The sequence below is a fragment of the Erithacus rubecula genome, assembly GCF_903797595.1.
Source record: "Erithacus rubecula genome assembly, chromosome: 4".
NCBI classification, from domain to species: Eukaryota; Metazoa; Chordata; class Aves; order Passeriformes; family Muscicapidae; genus Erithacus; species Erithacus rubecula.
The window spans coordinates 68,245,623-68,261,285 of record NC_136686.1 but is presented as its reverse complement, the minus strand read 5'-3'; the positions used below and the strand labels follow the sequence as shown (position 1 = coordinate 68,261,285).

Genomic DNA, 15,663 nt, shown 5'->3' with positions numbered 1-15,663 from the left:
CCCCTGACCAGCCTGGGGCTGGGGGCTGAGCAGAGCCTGTCCCTGTCCCCCTGCAGGAGAACCCATACCCTGCAGTGGCCATGCACAAGGTGCAGAAGCCCACCGAGGGCTGCCACCTGCGGCTGCACCAGAAGCCCTTCCCCCACCTGGACGAGGGCACGGTGCAGTGGATCATCGACCAGGCCACGGCCAAGCTGCAGACGGCCCCGCCCGCCGTCAGGGCTGAGAAGAAGTGCATGGTGCCCTCGGGACCCCCCATTGGTGGGTGGGGCTTGGGGGGGCCTGTCCTGGGGGGCACAGTGCCCTCGGGACCCCCCATCGGTGGGTGGGGCTTGGGGGGGCCTGTCCTGGGGGGCACAGTGCCCTCGGGACCCCCCATCGGTGGGTGGGGCTTGGGGGACTCTGTCCTGGGGGCACGGTGCCCTTGGGACCACCATCGGTGGGTGGGGCTTGGGGGATCCTGTCCTGGGGGGCACGGTGCCCTTGGGACCACCATCGGTGGGTGGGGCTTGGGGGGGCCTGATTTGGGGGGCACAGTGCCCAGTGCCCCACAGTGAGCAGGGTCTGTCACAGACACCCCACAATTACCAGGGTCTGTCACAGACACCCCACAGTGAGCAGGATCTGTCCCCAGCACCCCACAATTACCGGGGTCTGTCCCAGTGCCCCACAGTGAGCAGGGTGTGTCCCCAGCACCCCACAATTACCAGGGTCTGTCACAGACACCCCACAGTGAGCAGGGTCTGTCCCAGCACCCCACAATTACCGGGGTCTGTCCCAGCACCCCACAGTGAGCAGGGTCTGTCCCAGCACCCCACAGTGAGCAGGGACTGTCCCAGTGCCCCACAATTACCGGGGTCTGTCCCCAGCACCCCACAGTCAGCAGGGTCTGTCCCAGCACCCCACAATTACCGGGCTCTGTCCCCAGCACCCCACAGTGAGCAGGGTCTGTCACAGACACCCCACAGTGAGCAGGGTCTGTCCCAGCACCCCACAATTACCGGGCTCTGTCCCAGCACCCCACAGTGAGCAGGGTCTGTCCCCAGCACCCCACAATTACCAGGGTCTGTCCCAGCACCCCACAGTGAGCAGGGTGTGTCCCCAGCACCCCACAGTGAGCAGGGTCTGTCCCAGCACCCCACAATTACCGGGGTCTGTCCCAGCACCCCACAATTACCGGGCTCTGTCCCCAGCTGCCATCCTGGAGCGCAATGGGAACGCGCTGGCCAACAGCGCCCGGCGCCTGGAGGTGGTCAGGAACTGCATCTCCTACGTCTTTGAGAACAAGATGCTGGAGGCCAAAAAGGTCAGGGGGGGCTGGGCTTGAGGGGGTCAGTGTCCTCTGTTCCCTGTCCATGTCCTGCTTGTTGGCTTAGGGTCAAACTGTGGGAACACAGAGTTACTGAGGTTGGAAAATCCTCAGAGCCCATTGAGTCCAACCATCCCCAGCAGTGACCGTGTCCCCAAGTGCCACATCCACATGGATTTCAAACCCCTGCAGGGATGGGGAGTCCTTCCAAGGCCTGATCACCCTTTCCAGGGTGGAAAATTTCCTTGATATGCAACCTGACTGTGCCCTGGCACAGCTTGAACCTGTTCCCTCTCGTGCTGCCCCTGTTCCCTGGGAGCAGAGCCCCCCTCCCACCTCAGTAATGGGATCATTTGGGTTGGGAATCCCTCTGGGACCATCAGGTCTCACCACACGTGGGCACCACGTGTTCCCCTGCCGGTGTTGCTGCGATTTTGGCTGGTGGCTCCACCCCATCACCTCTGGAGCTCCATCTGCCCGTGCCCCTGGCCGTGTCCAGCCGCCCGCAGCTGCAGTTTAACCCGGCTTTCCTCCACGCCTGGCCACGTGCCCTGAGCCCAGCCCCTGGAGCAGGCTGTGCTGTGCAGCCCACCCAGCCTCCCACCCTGTTCCCCAGCTGTTCCCAGCTGTGCTGCGTGCCATGAAGGGCCGGGCAGCCCGGCAGTGCCTGACGCAGGAGCTGCACCTGCACGTGCAGCAGAACCGCGCCGTGCTGGACCACCAGCAGTTCGACTTCGTCATCCGCATGATGAACTGCTGCCTGCAGGTGGGGCAGGGCAGGGCAGGGCAGGGCTGGGGGGCTCCTTGCAGGGCTGGGGGTGTCCTTGTGTTGTCCCCATGTCACCCCTGCTGTGTCCTTGCCCAGGACTGCACGGCCATGGACGAGCACGGCATCGCCGCCGCGCTGCTGCCGCTGGTCACCGCCTTCTGCAGGGTGAGTGGCCACAGTGTCCCCTCCCTGCTGCCCTCTGCCTCCCCCAGGCTGCCTGGGGCTGCAGGGGGTGGCCCATCAGTCACACAGTTCACAGGATTCACACAGTTACAGAATTCACACAGTCACAGAATTCACAGGATTCACAGAACTCACAGGATTCACAGAATTCACAGGATTCACAGAACTCACACAGTCACAGAATTCACAGGATTCACAGAATTCACAGGATTCACAGAACTCACACAGTCACAGAATTCACAGGATTCACACAGTTACAGAATCACAGGATTCACAGAATTCACAGAATGACAGAATTACAGGATTTACAGAATTCACAGGATTCACAGAATGACAGAATTGCAGGATTCACAAAATCACACAATTCACAGAATCCACACAGTCACAGAATTCACAGGATTCACAGAATGACAGAATTACAGAATTCACAGAATCACAGAACTCATACAATCACAGAATTTACAGAATTCACAGGGTACACAGAGTCACAGAATTCCCAAAATCACAGAATTCACACAGTCACAGAATTCACAGAATTCACAGTTACAGAATCACAGGATTCACAGAATTCACAGAATGACAGAATTACAGGATTTACAGAATTCACAGGATTCACAGAATGACAGAATTGCAGGATTCACAAAATCACACAATTCACAGAATTCACACAGTTACAGAATTCACAGGATTCACAGAATTTACAGAATGACAGAATTACAGGATTTACAGAATTCACAGGATTCACAGAATGACAGAATTGCAGGATTCACAAAATCACACAATTCACAGAATTCACACAGTTACAGAATTCACAGGATTCACAGAATGACAGAATTGCAGGATTCACAAAATCACACAATTCACAGAATTCACACAGTTACAGAATTCACAGGATTCACAGAATTTACAGAATGACAGAATTACAGAATTCACAAAATCACAGAATTCACAGAATCACAGAACTCACACAATGACAGAATTCACAGAATTCACAGAATGACAGAATTACAGAATTCACAGAATCACAGAACTCACACAATCACAGAATTTACAGAATTCACAGAGTACACAGAGTCACAGGATTCCCAAAATCACAGAATTCACAGAGTCACAGGATTCCCACAATCACAGAATTCACAGAATCACAGAATTGCCAAATTCACTGAATCACAGATTTCAGAGTCACAGAATCATGGAATTCACAGAATTTGCAGAATCACAGAATTCACACAGTGACAGAATTGACAGGATTCACAGAATGGCAGAATGACAGAATACATAATTGACAGAATTCTGTCAGCCTGTAGCTCCTGCCCAGAGCCTTCCAGCCAGCCCAGACTGGCTCCAGGCTCCAGGGAGTGACCTGTGGGGAGTTGCTCTGGATGCCATGGTCAGGCTGGGCTGGATTTGGCTCGTGGCTCTGAGCAAGAGAATTGTCAGGGAATGCTGGAGGAGCTGTGGTGCAGACATCCCTGCTGCCTGCCCAGGGCTCTGCCAGCAGTGGAGGAGCAGCTGTGGAGGGCTCAGTTAAACACCCAGGCTGTGTTTACATGGACCTTCTCCACCTCCCTGCACAGAAGCTGAGCCCTGGCATCACCCAGTTTGCCTACAGCTGCGTGCAGGAGCACGTGGTGTGGACCAACATCCAGTTCTGGGAGGCCATGTTCTACTGCGACGTGCAGAACCACATCCGAGCCCTGTACCTGGACTGCAGCGAGGAGAACCACGCTGAGCAGGTGGGAGGGAGCCCCAGGAGGGCTCTGCATGGGCTTGCAGAATGTGGGGTGGGGAGGGACCCCAGAGCCACTGCAGTGCCACCACGGCAGGGACACCTCCCACTGTCCCAGCTGCTGCCAGCCCCAGTGTCCAGCCTGGGATCCAGGGGTCTCCCATGGCTGATTTCACTGCAGCCACACGAACATTCCTGCCTGAAGAGAGAAAAGCAAGCAGAAGAAAAATTAACTGTGAATAAAAATGGCAATCTGAGCAGTGTTAAAGTGAGGGCTGGAGGTTTCCATTAGGATGGAAGCACAGGAAGCAGGGAAGTGTCTCAGGCAGGTCACACCCAGTATCCCCATTCCTCCAGAGAGAATTTCCCAGAGCCACGAGGCAGGACAGGCAAGTGTTGGAATCACAGAACCTGGGAAAGCTTGAATGGTTTGGGTGGGGAGGGACCCCAGAGCCCCCCAGTGCCACCCCTCCCACTGTCCCCAGTGTCCAGCCTGGCATCCAGGGGCAGCCACAGCTGCTCTGGGAACCCCCTTCCTGCTGAGATGAGGATGAGGGGCTGCACCCCGTGCTGGGGGCTCTGTCCATGCAGCCTCCCCCATGCCTGCCTTGCCGCCCCAGGAGCCGCAGGAGCCCAAGTCAGCGCTGGAGATCGCCTCGGAGCAGCTGCGCCTCTGGCCCACCATGAGCAGGGAGAAGCAGCAGGAGCTGATCCAGAAGGAGGAGAGCACAGTGTTCAGCCAGGCCATCCACTATGCCAACAGGATGAGCTACCTGCTGCTGCCCCTGGACACCAGCAAGAACCGCCTGCTGCGCAGCTCCGGGCTGGGCGACGTCGAGAGCGTCAGCAACAGCTTCGTCACCAACAGGTGACACGGGGACACTGCACACAGCCAGGCTGGGGCCCTGCTCCTGCTTTGGAGCACGCGGATCTGAGGGTTCTTCCCAGTGCCAGCCCTGCTGGGCTTCGGGGATCGTGGCAGGATTGTGGTGCCAGGGGTGGCTGGCAGTGGGAGCAGCCTCAGGAGTGGGTTCTCTGTCAGGAGTGGGTTCTCTGTCAGGAGTGGGTTCTCTGTCAGGAGTGGGAGCTTTGCAGGGTCTCTGTCACAGCTGGGAGCTCTCCTGGGTTTCTGTCACAGCTGGGAGCTCTCCTGGGTGTCTGTCACAGGTGGGAACTCTCCTGGGTCTCTGTCACAGGTGGGAACTCTCCTGGGTCTCTATCACAGCTGGGAGCTCTCCTGGGTTTCTGTCACAGGTGGGAGCTCTCCTGGGTTTTTATCAGGAGTGGGAACTCTCCTGGGTTTCTGTCACAGGTGGGAACTCTCCTGGGTTTCTGTCACAGGTGGGAGCTCTCCTGGGTGTCTGTCACAGGTGGGAACTCTCCTGGGTTTTTATCAGGAGTGGGAACTCTCCTGGGTCCATGCTGGGAGTGGGAACAGTCTCAGACCCCAGTCAGGAGTGGATTCTCTGTCATGAGTGGGAACTTCCAGGGTGTCTGTTGGGATTGGGAACTCTCCTATGTTCCTGTGAGGAGTGAGATCTCTCCTGGCTTTTTTGCAAGAGTAAGAGCTTTCCTGGGGTGGGAGCTCTCCTGGATCTGTATCAGCACAGGGAGCTCTCCTGGGTGTCTGGCACAGGTTGAAGCTCTCCTGGGTCCATGCTGGGAGTGGGAACAGTCTCAGACTCCAGTCAGGAGTGGGATTCTCTGTTAGGAGTGGGAGCTTTCCATGATCTCTGTTAGGAGCAGGAACTCTCCTGTGTTCCTATGAGGAGTGAGAGCTCTCCTGGCTTTTTCCAGTAGTAAAAGCTCTCCTGGATTTCTATCCCAGCTGGGAGCTCTCCTGTGTCTGTATCAGGAGTGGGAGCTCTCCTGGGTCTCTGTCACAGGTGGGAGCTCTCCTGGGTGTCTGTCACAGGTGGGAGCTCTCCTGGGTCTCTGTCACAGGTGGGAGCTCTCCTGGGTGTCTGTCACAGGTGGGAGCTCTCCTGGGTCTCTGTCACAGGTGGGAGCTCTCCTGTGTCTGTATCAGGAGTGGGAGCTCTCCTGGGTCTCTGTCACAGGTGGGAGCTCTCCTGGGTGTCTGTCACAGGTGGGAGCTCTCCTGTGTCTGTATCAGGAGTGGGAGCTCTCCTGGATTACTGTCACAGGTTAAAGCTCTCCTGGGTATTTATCCCGAGTGAGAGCTCTCCTGGGATCACATCAGGAGTAAGAGCTCTCCTGGGTTTTTATCAGGAGTAGGAGCTCTCCCAGGTCCGTGCAGGGAGTGGTCCCTCCCTCCCCTGTGTCCCTCCCCCCTGCCCCGGGCTGACCCCTCCCCGTTCCCCCGGCAGCATCGCGGGCAGCGTGGCCGAGAGCTACGACACCGAGAGCGGCTTCGAGGACGCCGAGAGCTCGGACGTGGCCAACTCGGTGGTGAGATTCATCAACCGATTCGTGGACAAGGTGTGCACCGAGAGCGGCGTCACCAACGAGCACCTCAAGGGGCTGCACGTCATGATCCCGGGTGAGCAGATGGGGGGAGAGGGGCAGGGCAGGGGGGATTGGAGAGAGGGCAGGGGGGATTGGGGAGAGGGGATTGGGCAGGGTAGGATTGGGGAAAGGCAGGGTGGAGTTTGGGCAGGGCGGGGGGATTGGGGCAGGGTGGGATTGGGGCAGGGCAGGATGAGATTTAGGCAGGGTGGAATTTGGGAAAGGCAGGGTGGAGTTTGGGTAGGGCAGGGGGGAGTTGGGGCAGGGCAGGGGGGATTGGGGTGGGGCAGGGGGGATTGGGCAGGGTGGGATTGGGGCAGGACAGGATTTGAGCAGGGTGGGTTTGGGAAATGCAGGGCAGGTAGGATTTGGACAGGGTGAATTTGAGAAAGACAGGGCCAGGTGGGATTCAGACAGGCCAGGTGGGATTTAAGCAGGGCCAGGTGGGATTCAGACAGGCCAGGTGGGATTCAATCAGGGCCAGGTGGGATTCAGACAGGCCAGGTGGGATTTAAGCAGGGCCAGGTGGGATTCAGGCAGGCCAGGTGGGATTCAGACAGGCCAGGTGGGATTCAGGCAGGGCCAGGTGGGATTCAGGCAGGCCAGGTGGGATTCAGACAGGCCAGGTGGGATTCAGGCAGGCCAGGTGGGATTCAGGCAGGGCCAGGTGGGATTCAGGCAGGCCAGGTGGGATTCAGACAGGCCAGGTGGGATTCAGGCAGGCCAGGTGGGATTCAGACAGGCCAGGTGGGGTTCAGACAGGCCAGGTGAGATTCAGGCAGGCCAGGTGGGATTTAAGCAGGGCCAGGTGGGATTCAGGCATGCCAGGTGGGATTCAGACAGGCCAGGTGGGATTTAAGCAGGGCCAGGTGGGATTCAGACAGGCCAGGTGGGATTCAGGCAGGCCAGGTGGGATTCAGGCAGGCCAGGTGGGGTTCAGACAGGCCAGGTGGGATTCAGACAGGCCAGGTGGGGTTCAGGCAGGCCAGGTGGGGTTCAGACAGGCCAGGTGAGATTCAGGCAGGCCAGGTGGGGTTCGGGCAGGCCAGGTGGGGTTCAGGCAGGCCAGGTGGGGTTCAGGCAGGCCAGGTGGGGTTCAGGCAGGCCAGGACTCAGCCCTGCCCCACAGACATCGTGCAGATGCACATCGAGACGCTGGACGCCGTGCACAGGGAGAGCAAGAGGCTGCCCCCCATCCAGAAGGTAGGGGCTGCCTGCCGGGCTGGGGGGGGGGGCTGGGAGCCCCTCCCCCGGGCCTGAGCCCCCCGTGGTGCCCCCAGCCCAAGCTGCTGCGGCCCAGCCTGCTGCTGGGGGAGGAGTGTGTGCTGGAGGGGCTGCGCGTCTACCTGATGCCGGACGGGCGTGAGGAGGGGGCCGGGGGCGGCGCCGGGGGACCCCCCCTGCTCCCCGCCGAGGGAGCCGTGTTCCTCACCACATACAGGATCATCTTCAAGGGAACCCCCACGGACCCCCTGGGTGAGGGGCGGGGTCTCAGGGCAGCGGGGCAGGGGGGGGTCCCTGGGGAGCAGGGGATGGTCAGGAATCACTGGGGAGCACCCTGGGGGTGGGGGGGAGCAGGGGAGGGGTCCATGGGGGCAGGGGATGGTCAGGAATCACTGGGGAGCTCAGGGGTGGGTGGGGAGCAGGGGAGGGGTCCATGGGGGCAGGGGATGGTCAGGAATCACTGGGGAGCACCCTGGGGGTGGGGAGCAGGGGAGGGGTCCCTGGGGAGCACCCTGGGGGTGGGGGGGGAGTAGGGGAGGGGTCCCTGGGGATCAGGGGATGGTCAGGGATCCATGGGCAGCAGGGGGTTGGTCATTTCTGTTGGTTGTGGTGGGACTGACACCGAGGGTGGTCTGGCCCGGGCACTGACCCGTTCCTGACCCGTTCTGTCCCGTTCTGACCCGTTCCTGACCCGTTCCTGACCCGTTCTGACCCGTTCTGACCCGTTCTGTCCCGTTCTGTCCCGTTCTGACCCGTTCTGACCCGTTCTGACCCGTTCTGTCCCGTTCCTGACCCGTTCCTGACCCGTTCTGTCCCGTTCTGACCCGTTCTGTCCCATTCCTGACCCGTTCCTGACCCGTTCTGTCCTGTTCTGACCCGTTCCTGACCTGTTCCTGACCCGTTCCTGACCCGTTCTGTCCCGTTCTGACCCGTTCTGTCCCGTTCTGACCCGTTCCTGACCCGTTCTGTCCCGTTCTGACCCGTTCTGTCCCGTTCTGACCCGTTCTGACCCATGCTGTCCCGTTCTGACCCGTTCTGTCCCGTTCTGTCCCATTCCTGACCCGTTCTGTCCCGTTCTGACCCGTTCTGTCCCATTCTGTCCCATTCCTGACCCGTTCCTGACCCGTTCCTGACCCGTTCCTGGCCCGTTCCTGTCCCGTTCTGTCCCGTTCTGACCCGTTCCTGACCCGTTCCTGGCCCGTTCTGTCCCGTTCTGGCTCGTTCTGACCCGTTCTGACCCGTTCTGACCCGTTCTGTCCCGTTCTGTCCCGTTCCTGACCCGTTCCTGACCCGTTCTGACCCATTCTGTCCCGTTCCTGACCTGTTCTGCCCCATTCTGCCCCGTTCTGACCCGTTCTGTCCCATTCCTGACCCGTTCCTGACCCGTTCTGTCCCGTTCTGCCTCATTCTGACCCGTTCTGTCCCATTCCTGACCCGTTCTGACCCGTTCTGTCCCATTCCTGACCCGTTCCTGACCCGTTCTGACCCGTTCCTGACCCGTTCTGTCCCGTTCCTGACCCTTTCTGACCCGTTCTGACCCGTTCCTGACCCGTTCTGTCCCGTTCCTGACCCGTTCCTGACCCGTTCTGTCCCGTTCTGCCCCATTCTGACCCGTTCTGTCCCGTTCCTGACCCGTTCCTGACCCGTTCTGTCCTGTTCTGACCCGTTCTGACCCGTTCTGTCCCATTCCTGAACCGTTCCTGACCCGTTCCTGACCCGTTCTGACCCGTTCCTGACCCGTTCTGACCCGTTCTGACCCGTTCCTGACCCGTTCCTGACCCGTTCTGTCCCATTCCTGAACCGTTCCTGACCCGTTCTGTCCCATTCCTGACCCGTTCTGACCCGTTCTGTCCCGTTCTGACCCGTTCTGTCCCATTCCTGACCCGTTCTGTCCCATTCCTGAACCGTTCCTGACCTGTTCTGACCCATTCCTGACCCGTTCCTGACCCGTTCTGTCCCATTCCTGACCCGTTCCTGACCCGTTCTGTCCCATTCCTGACCCGTTCCTGACCCGTTCTGTCCCATTCCTGACCCGTTCTGACCCGTTCCTGACCGTTCGACCCCGTCTGTCCCGTTCCCTGAACCGTTCCTGACCCGTTCTGACCCGTTCCTGACCCGTTCTGACCCGTTCTGACCCGTTCCTGACCCGTTCCTGACCCGTTCTGACCCGTTCTGACCCCGTTCATGACCCGTTCCTGACCCCGTTCTGACCCGTTCTGACCCGTTTCTGACCCGTTCTGGACCCGTTCTGTCCCCGTTCTGTCCCGTGCCAGTGGGGGAGCAGGTGGTGATCGCTCCTTCCCCCATCGCATCGCTGACCAAAGAGAAGAAGATCAGTATACAGGCCCAGGCAGATCAGTTCATCCAGGAGGACTTGCAGCTGCGCTCCTGCACGTCCAGGTGCCACCCTGAGCTGGGAGAGACACCCCAAAGCTGCTGGGGGCACTGGGAGACCCCGGGGGAGAGGGAAGGGAATGGGGCAGAGGGGAGGGAATGGGAACGGGGAAGGGAATGGGACTGGGAGTGGGAATGAGGAAAGGAGCAGGACAGGGGAAAGGTAACAGGACAGGGGAAAGGAAATGTGACAGAGGAAAGGGAATGGGAATGCAGGGACAGGGAATGGGTAGAGGTAAGGGACAAAGGAATGGGAATGGGAACGGGAATGGGCATGGGGAAAGGGAAAGGGAATGGGAATGGGACAGGGGAAGAGGAATGGGATCTCAGGCCAGCCTGTGCCCATGGTGCTGCTGGGCAGATCCAGGCTGTGCCCCAATCCATGGGAAGGACTGTCCCCATCCTGACTCTCTGTCCCCCCTGGCTGTGCCCCAATCCATGGGCAGGGCTGTCCCCATCCTGACCCTCTGTCCCCCCTGGCTGTGCCCCAATCCATGGGCAGGGCTGTCCCCATCCTGACCCTCTGTCCCCCCTGGCTGTGCCCCAGCTGCTGAAGATTGCCTTTGATGAGGAGGTGGCCTCGGAGAGCGCCGAGATCTTCCGCAAGCACCTGCACAAGCTGCGCTACCCCCAGCACGTGCGCGGCACCTTCGCCTTCACGGCCGGCCAGTGCCCCAAGCAGGCCATGCAGCCCAAGGCCAAGGAGAAGAACCCCTCCCTCAGGTGCTGTGCCTGAGGGACTCACACCTGCCTGGGCCTGGGGTGCCCCTCCTGTCCCTGGGGCACTCGGGGAGCTGAGCCCTCCCCTGCTGCAGGGGTTGTGTGGCTGGAGGTCAGAGCGCCCTTGAGACAATGGCTCCAGCCATCCCCAGCACTGTCCCCAAGGGCCACCTCCACAGGGCTTTGAAATCTCTGCAGGGATGGAGACTCCACCCCTGTGCCAGGAGGGAATTCCCCAAAATCCACCCTGCCCTGCCCTGGCCCAGCCTGAGGCCATTCCCTCTCCTGTTCCCTGGGGCAGAGCCCGACCTGGGGCTGTCCCCTCCTGGCAGGGACTTGTGGGGACCAAAGAGCTGCAGGTGTCCCCTGTCCTGCAGTGTCCCCACCCCACACAGTCACACTGGCAAGTGGGAGTTTGTCCCCTGCCTGAGGAGGTGTCCACAGGAGAGGTTCCAGTGGCCTGGGTGGCTCAGGGACACAGTGCTGCAGTGCTGGGTGCCTTGGGGACATGGACCTGCAGTGCTGGGTGACTTGGGGACATGGTCCTGCAGTGCTGGGTGACTTGGGGACAAGGTCCTGCAGTGCTGAGTGACTTGGGGACACAGTCCTTCAGTGCTGAATGACAGGGTAGCATTGTTCTGCAGTGCTGGGTGACCTGGGGACATGATCCTGCAGTGCTGGGTGACTTGGGGACACATCATTCCTCCAGTGGGTGACTCGAGGACACTGTTCATGCACAGAGTGTCTCAGGATGCAGTGCTGGGTGACTTGGGGACAAGGTCCTGCAGTGCTGAGTGACTTGGGGACACAGTCCTTCTGTGCTGAATGACTGGATAGCATTGTTCTGCAGTGCTGGGTGACCTGGGGCCATGGTCCTGCAGTGCTGGGTGACTTGGGGACAAGGTCCTGCAGTGCTGGGTGACTTAGGGACATGGTCCTGCAGTGCTGGGTGACTTGGGGACATTGTCCTGCAGCACTGGCTGCAGCCCTGAGCCCACACTTGGCTGGCAGTGTCCCTACCATGGTTCCCTGTCCCTACCATGGATCCCCTTGTCCCTGTGCTGTGTCCCTGTCCCTTGCTGTGATGTGGAGCCCCCTCCCCTGGGATGAGCCACAGCTCTGCCTGTGGCAGTGTCCCCTCAGATCCAGTGGCACTGCTCCTCCTGGCTGCCCCATCCCACCTCCCCAACACCCCAAATCCCTTGGGAATCCTTGGGGCTCCTGCAGGTGCCCCAGCCATCCCCTCTGTGTGACAGCCACGGGCTGAGGGCTGCTCCTGGCTGTGCCTGCCAGGGTGACAGTGCTGTCCCTGTGTCCCCAGGACTCTGTCCAAGAACCTGGTGAAGAACGCCAAGAGGACGATCGGCCGGCAGTACGTGACCCGCAAGAAATACACCCCCCCTGCCTGGGAGCAGAGGGGCAGCCAGCACTTCCCCGAGGACAATGAGGATGAGATCTCAGGTGGGGAACACCCCAGGAAGGCCTGGGGGCAGTGGGACAAGTCCTGCTGTCCCTGCAGTGGGACTGGGTTCACAGAATTCACAGAGTCACAGAATTGCCGAATTGACTGAATTGCAGAACTCACAGAATCACAGAATTCAGAGTCACAGAATCACAGGGTTCACACAGTCACAGAATTCACTGAATCACAGAACTTACAGAATCACAGAATTCAGTCACAGAATCACAGGGTTCACACAGTCACAGAATTCACTGAATCACAGAATCACAGAATCAGAGTCACAGAATTCACAGGGTTCACACAGTCACAGAATCACAGAATTGCTTGAATTCACAGAATCACAGAACTTACAGAATCACAGAATTCAGAGTCACAGAATCACAGGGTTCACACAATCACAGAATTCACTGAATCACAGAACTTACAGAATCACAGAATTCACAGAATCACAGAATTCAGTCACAGAATTCACAGGGTTCACACAGTCACAGAATCACAGAATTGCTGAATTCACAGAATCACAGAATTCACAGAATCACAGAATTCAGAGTCACAGAATTCAGTTACAGAATCACAGGGTGGGAGCAGCTCCCTGTTCCTGGTGCTGGAAAATCCTTGGGACTCTGGTGATGGTGACAGGTGACAGCAGCAGGGTCAGGCATTGCCCCATCCTCTCTGTGTCCTCCTGTGCTCTGTCACACCACTGAGGTGTCCCTGTCCCTGCTGTGTCCTCCTGTGCTCTGACACCCCACCGAGCTGTCCCCATCCCCACCCACGTGTCCCCGTGGCCGTGTCCCCGCAGTGTCGGAGGAGCTGGACAGGAGCACGCTGACGCCCAGCAGCACCATGAGGCCGTCGGAGAAGATGACCATGACACACGTGGTGGAGCGCGCCTGCTGCCGCGACTACCAGCGGCTGGGGCTGGGCACGCTGAGCAGCAGCCTGAGCCGCTCCAAGAACGAGCCCTTCCGCATCTCCACCGTCAACCGCATGTACGCCATCTGCCGCAGGTGAGACGGGGTCACAGGTGAGCTGGGGGTAACAGGGGGTAACAGGTGAGCTGGGGGTAACAGGTGAGCAGGTGAGCCAGGGGTAACAGCGTCACAGGTGAGCTGGGGGGAGCCATCTCTACCATCAACCACATGTACGCCATCTGCCGCAGGTGAGACAGGGTCACAGGTGAGCTGGGGGTAACAGGGGGTAACAGGTGAGCCAGGGGTAACAGGTGAGCAGGTGAGCCAGGGGTCACGGGTCACAGGTGAGCTGGGGGGAGCCATCTCTACCATCAACCACATGTACGCCATCTGCCGCAGGTGAGACAGGGTCACAGGTGAGCTGGGGGTAACAGGGGGTAACAGGTGAGCCAGGGGTCACGGGTCACAGGTGAGCTGGGGGGAGCCATCTCCACCATCAACCACATGTACGCCATCTGCCGCAGGTGAGATGGGGTCACAGGTGAGCTGGGGGTAACAGGGTCACAGGTGAGCCAGGGGTAACAGGTGAGCAGGTGAGCCAGGGGTAACAGGGTCACAGGTGAGCCAGGGGTAACAGGGTCACAGGTGAGCCAGGGGTAACAGGTGAGCAGGTGAGCCAGGGGTAACAGGGTAACAGGTGAGCTGGGGGTAACAGGGTCATAGGTGAGCCAGGGGTCACGGGTCACAGGTGAGCTGGGGGGAGCCATCTCTGCCATCAACCGCATGTACGCCATCTGCCGCAGGTGAGTGGGGGGGCGGGTCACGGGTCACAGGTGAGCTGGGGCATGGGGGTCATGGGGTCACAGGTGAGCTGGGGGTAACAGGTGAGCTGGGGCATGGGGGTCATGGGGTCACAGGTGAGCTGGGGGTAACAGGTGAGCCGGGGGTAACAGGGAGCCGGGGGTCACAGGGTCACAGAATTGACAGGATTCACAGAGTCACACAGTCACAGAATTCACATGATCACAGAATTCACACAATTCACAGAATGACAGAATTGCAGAATTCACAGAATCACAGAACTCAGTCACAGGATTCACAAAATTCACAGAATGACAGAACTCACATGATCACAGAATCATCCGAATCGCAGAATTCCCAAAAATTGCTTGTAATTCACTGATCACGGAACTCTCACATAATCACAGAATTCACATAATCACAGAATTCACACAATCACAGAATCACTGAGTTGGAAGAAACCTCCAAGATCGAGTCCAGCCCAATCCCAGCCTGCAGTGCCCCACACTTTCCTCAGTTTTTGGTGCATTTTTAGCTGATGTTAGTTGGTTCTAAGTGCCAAGTCCTCTTTATTTTTCACTGTTCTTCCATCTGTTGATTGTTGATTTCTCTCTTCTCATGATTAGGTTGAATTTTCCAGTGTTTTTAGCATGTTTTTTCCCACATGGGGAGTTTCCAGCACTGAGACCAGAAATGTCTTTGTTAGTGTTTCCTTTGTCTTCATTTATTCCATTGTCTTCTTGAATGACTATGAGCAGGTCACAGTGGAGCAGGGCAGTCAGTGGAGCAGGGCAGGCAGTGTGGAGCAGGGCAGGCAGTGTGGAGCAGGGCAGGCAGTGGAGCAGGGCAGGCAGTGGAGCAGGGCAGGCAGTGGAGCAGGGCAGTCAGTGGAGCAGGGCAGGCAGTGGAGCAGGGCAGTCAGTGGAGCAGGGCAGTCAGTGGAGCAGGGCAGTCAGTGTGGAGCAGGGCAGGCAGTGGAGCAGGGCAGTCAGTGTGGAGCAGGGCAGGCAGTGGAGCAGGGCAGGCAGTGGAGCTGGGCAGTCAGTGGAGCAGGGCAGTCAGTGGAGCAGGGCAGTCAGTGTGGAGCAGGGCAGGCAGGGAGCAGGGCAGAGCAGTGGGAGCAGGGCAGTCAGTGTGGAGCAGGGCAGGCAGTGGAGCAGGGCAGGCAGTGTGGAGCAGGGCAGGCAGTGGAGCAGGGCAGTCAGTGGAGCAGGGCAGGCAGTGTGGAGCAGGGCAGGCAGTGGAGCAGGGCAGGCAGTGGAGCAGGGCAGGCAGTGTGGAGCAGGGCAGTCAGTGGAGCAGGGCAGTCAGTGTGGAGCAGGGCAGTCAGTGGAGCAGGGCAGGCAGTGTGGGCAGGGCAGGTCAGTGAGAGCAGGGCAGTCGTGGAGCAGGGCAGCAGTGGAGCAGGGCAGGCAGGGGAGCAGGGCAGGCAGTGGAGCAGGGCAGTCAGTGGAGCAGGGCAGTCAGTGGAGCAGGGCAGGCAGTGGAGCAGGGCAGGCAGTGGAGCAGGGCAGTCAGTGGAGCAGGGCAGGCAGTGTGGAGCAGGGCAGGCAGTGGAGCAGGGCAGGCAGTGTGGAGCAGGGCAGGCAGTGGAGCAGGGCAGGCAGTGTGGAGGGGCAGGGCAGGCAGTGTGGAGCAGGGCAGGCAGTGTGGAGCAGGGCAGCAGTGGAGCAGGGCAGGCAGTGTGGA

General features: G+C 59.3%; 2 protein-coding genes across 2 annotated transcripts in view; both read left to right on the top strand.

Moving 5' to 3' along the window:
• SBF1 (SET binding factor 1) overlaps positions 1 to 13,273 on the top strand; it is a gene marked incomplete at its 3' end in the record, with an annotated part of 63,561 nt that extends 50,288 nt beyond the window's left edge. The window contains 14 exon segments of the mRNA XM_079304485.1: positions 57 to 261; positions 1,194 to 1,306; positions 1,926 to 2,075; positions 2,175 to 2,243; positions 3,839 to 3,997; positions 4,611 to 4,858; positions 6,321 to 6,493; positions 7,589 to 7,662; positions 7,740 to 7,935; positions 9,957 to 10,076; positions 10,079 to 10,083; positions 10,625 to 10,800; positions 12,119 to 12,258; positions 13,062 to 13,273. Of these exon segments, the coding sequence (XP_079160611.1) occupies positions 57 to 261; positions 1,194 to 1,306; positions 1,926 to 2,075; positions 2,175 to 2,243; positions 3,839 to 3,997; positions 4,611 to 4,858; positions 6,321 to 6,493; positions 7,589 to 7,662; positions 7,740 to 7,935; positions 9,957 to 10,076; positions 10,079 to 10,083; positions 10,625 to 10,800; positions 12,119 to 12,258; positions 13,062 to 13,273 (2,040 nt within the window).
• A 683-nt stretch (positions 13,274 to 13,956) lies between these two features.
• MAPK8IP2 (mitogen-activated protein kinase 8 interacting protein 2) overlaps positions 13,957 to 15,663 on the top strand; it is a gene marked incomplete at its 5' end in the record, with an annotated part of 25,801 nt that continues 24,094 nt past the window's right edge. Inside the window, 1 exon segment of the mRNA XM_079304484.1 lies at positions 13,957 to 13,976. Within this exon segment, the coding sequence (XP_079160610.1) occupies positions 13,957 to 13,976 (20 nt within the window).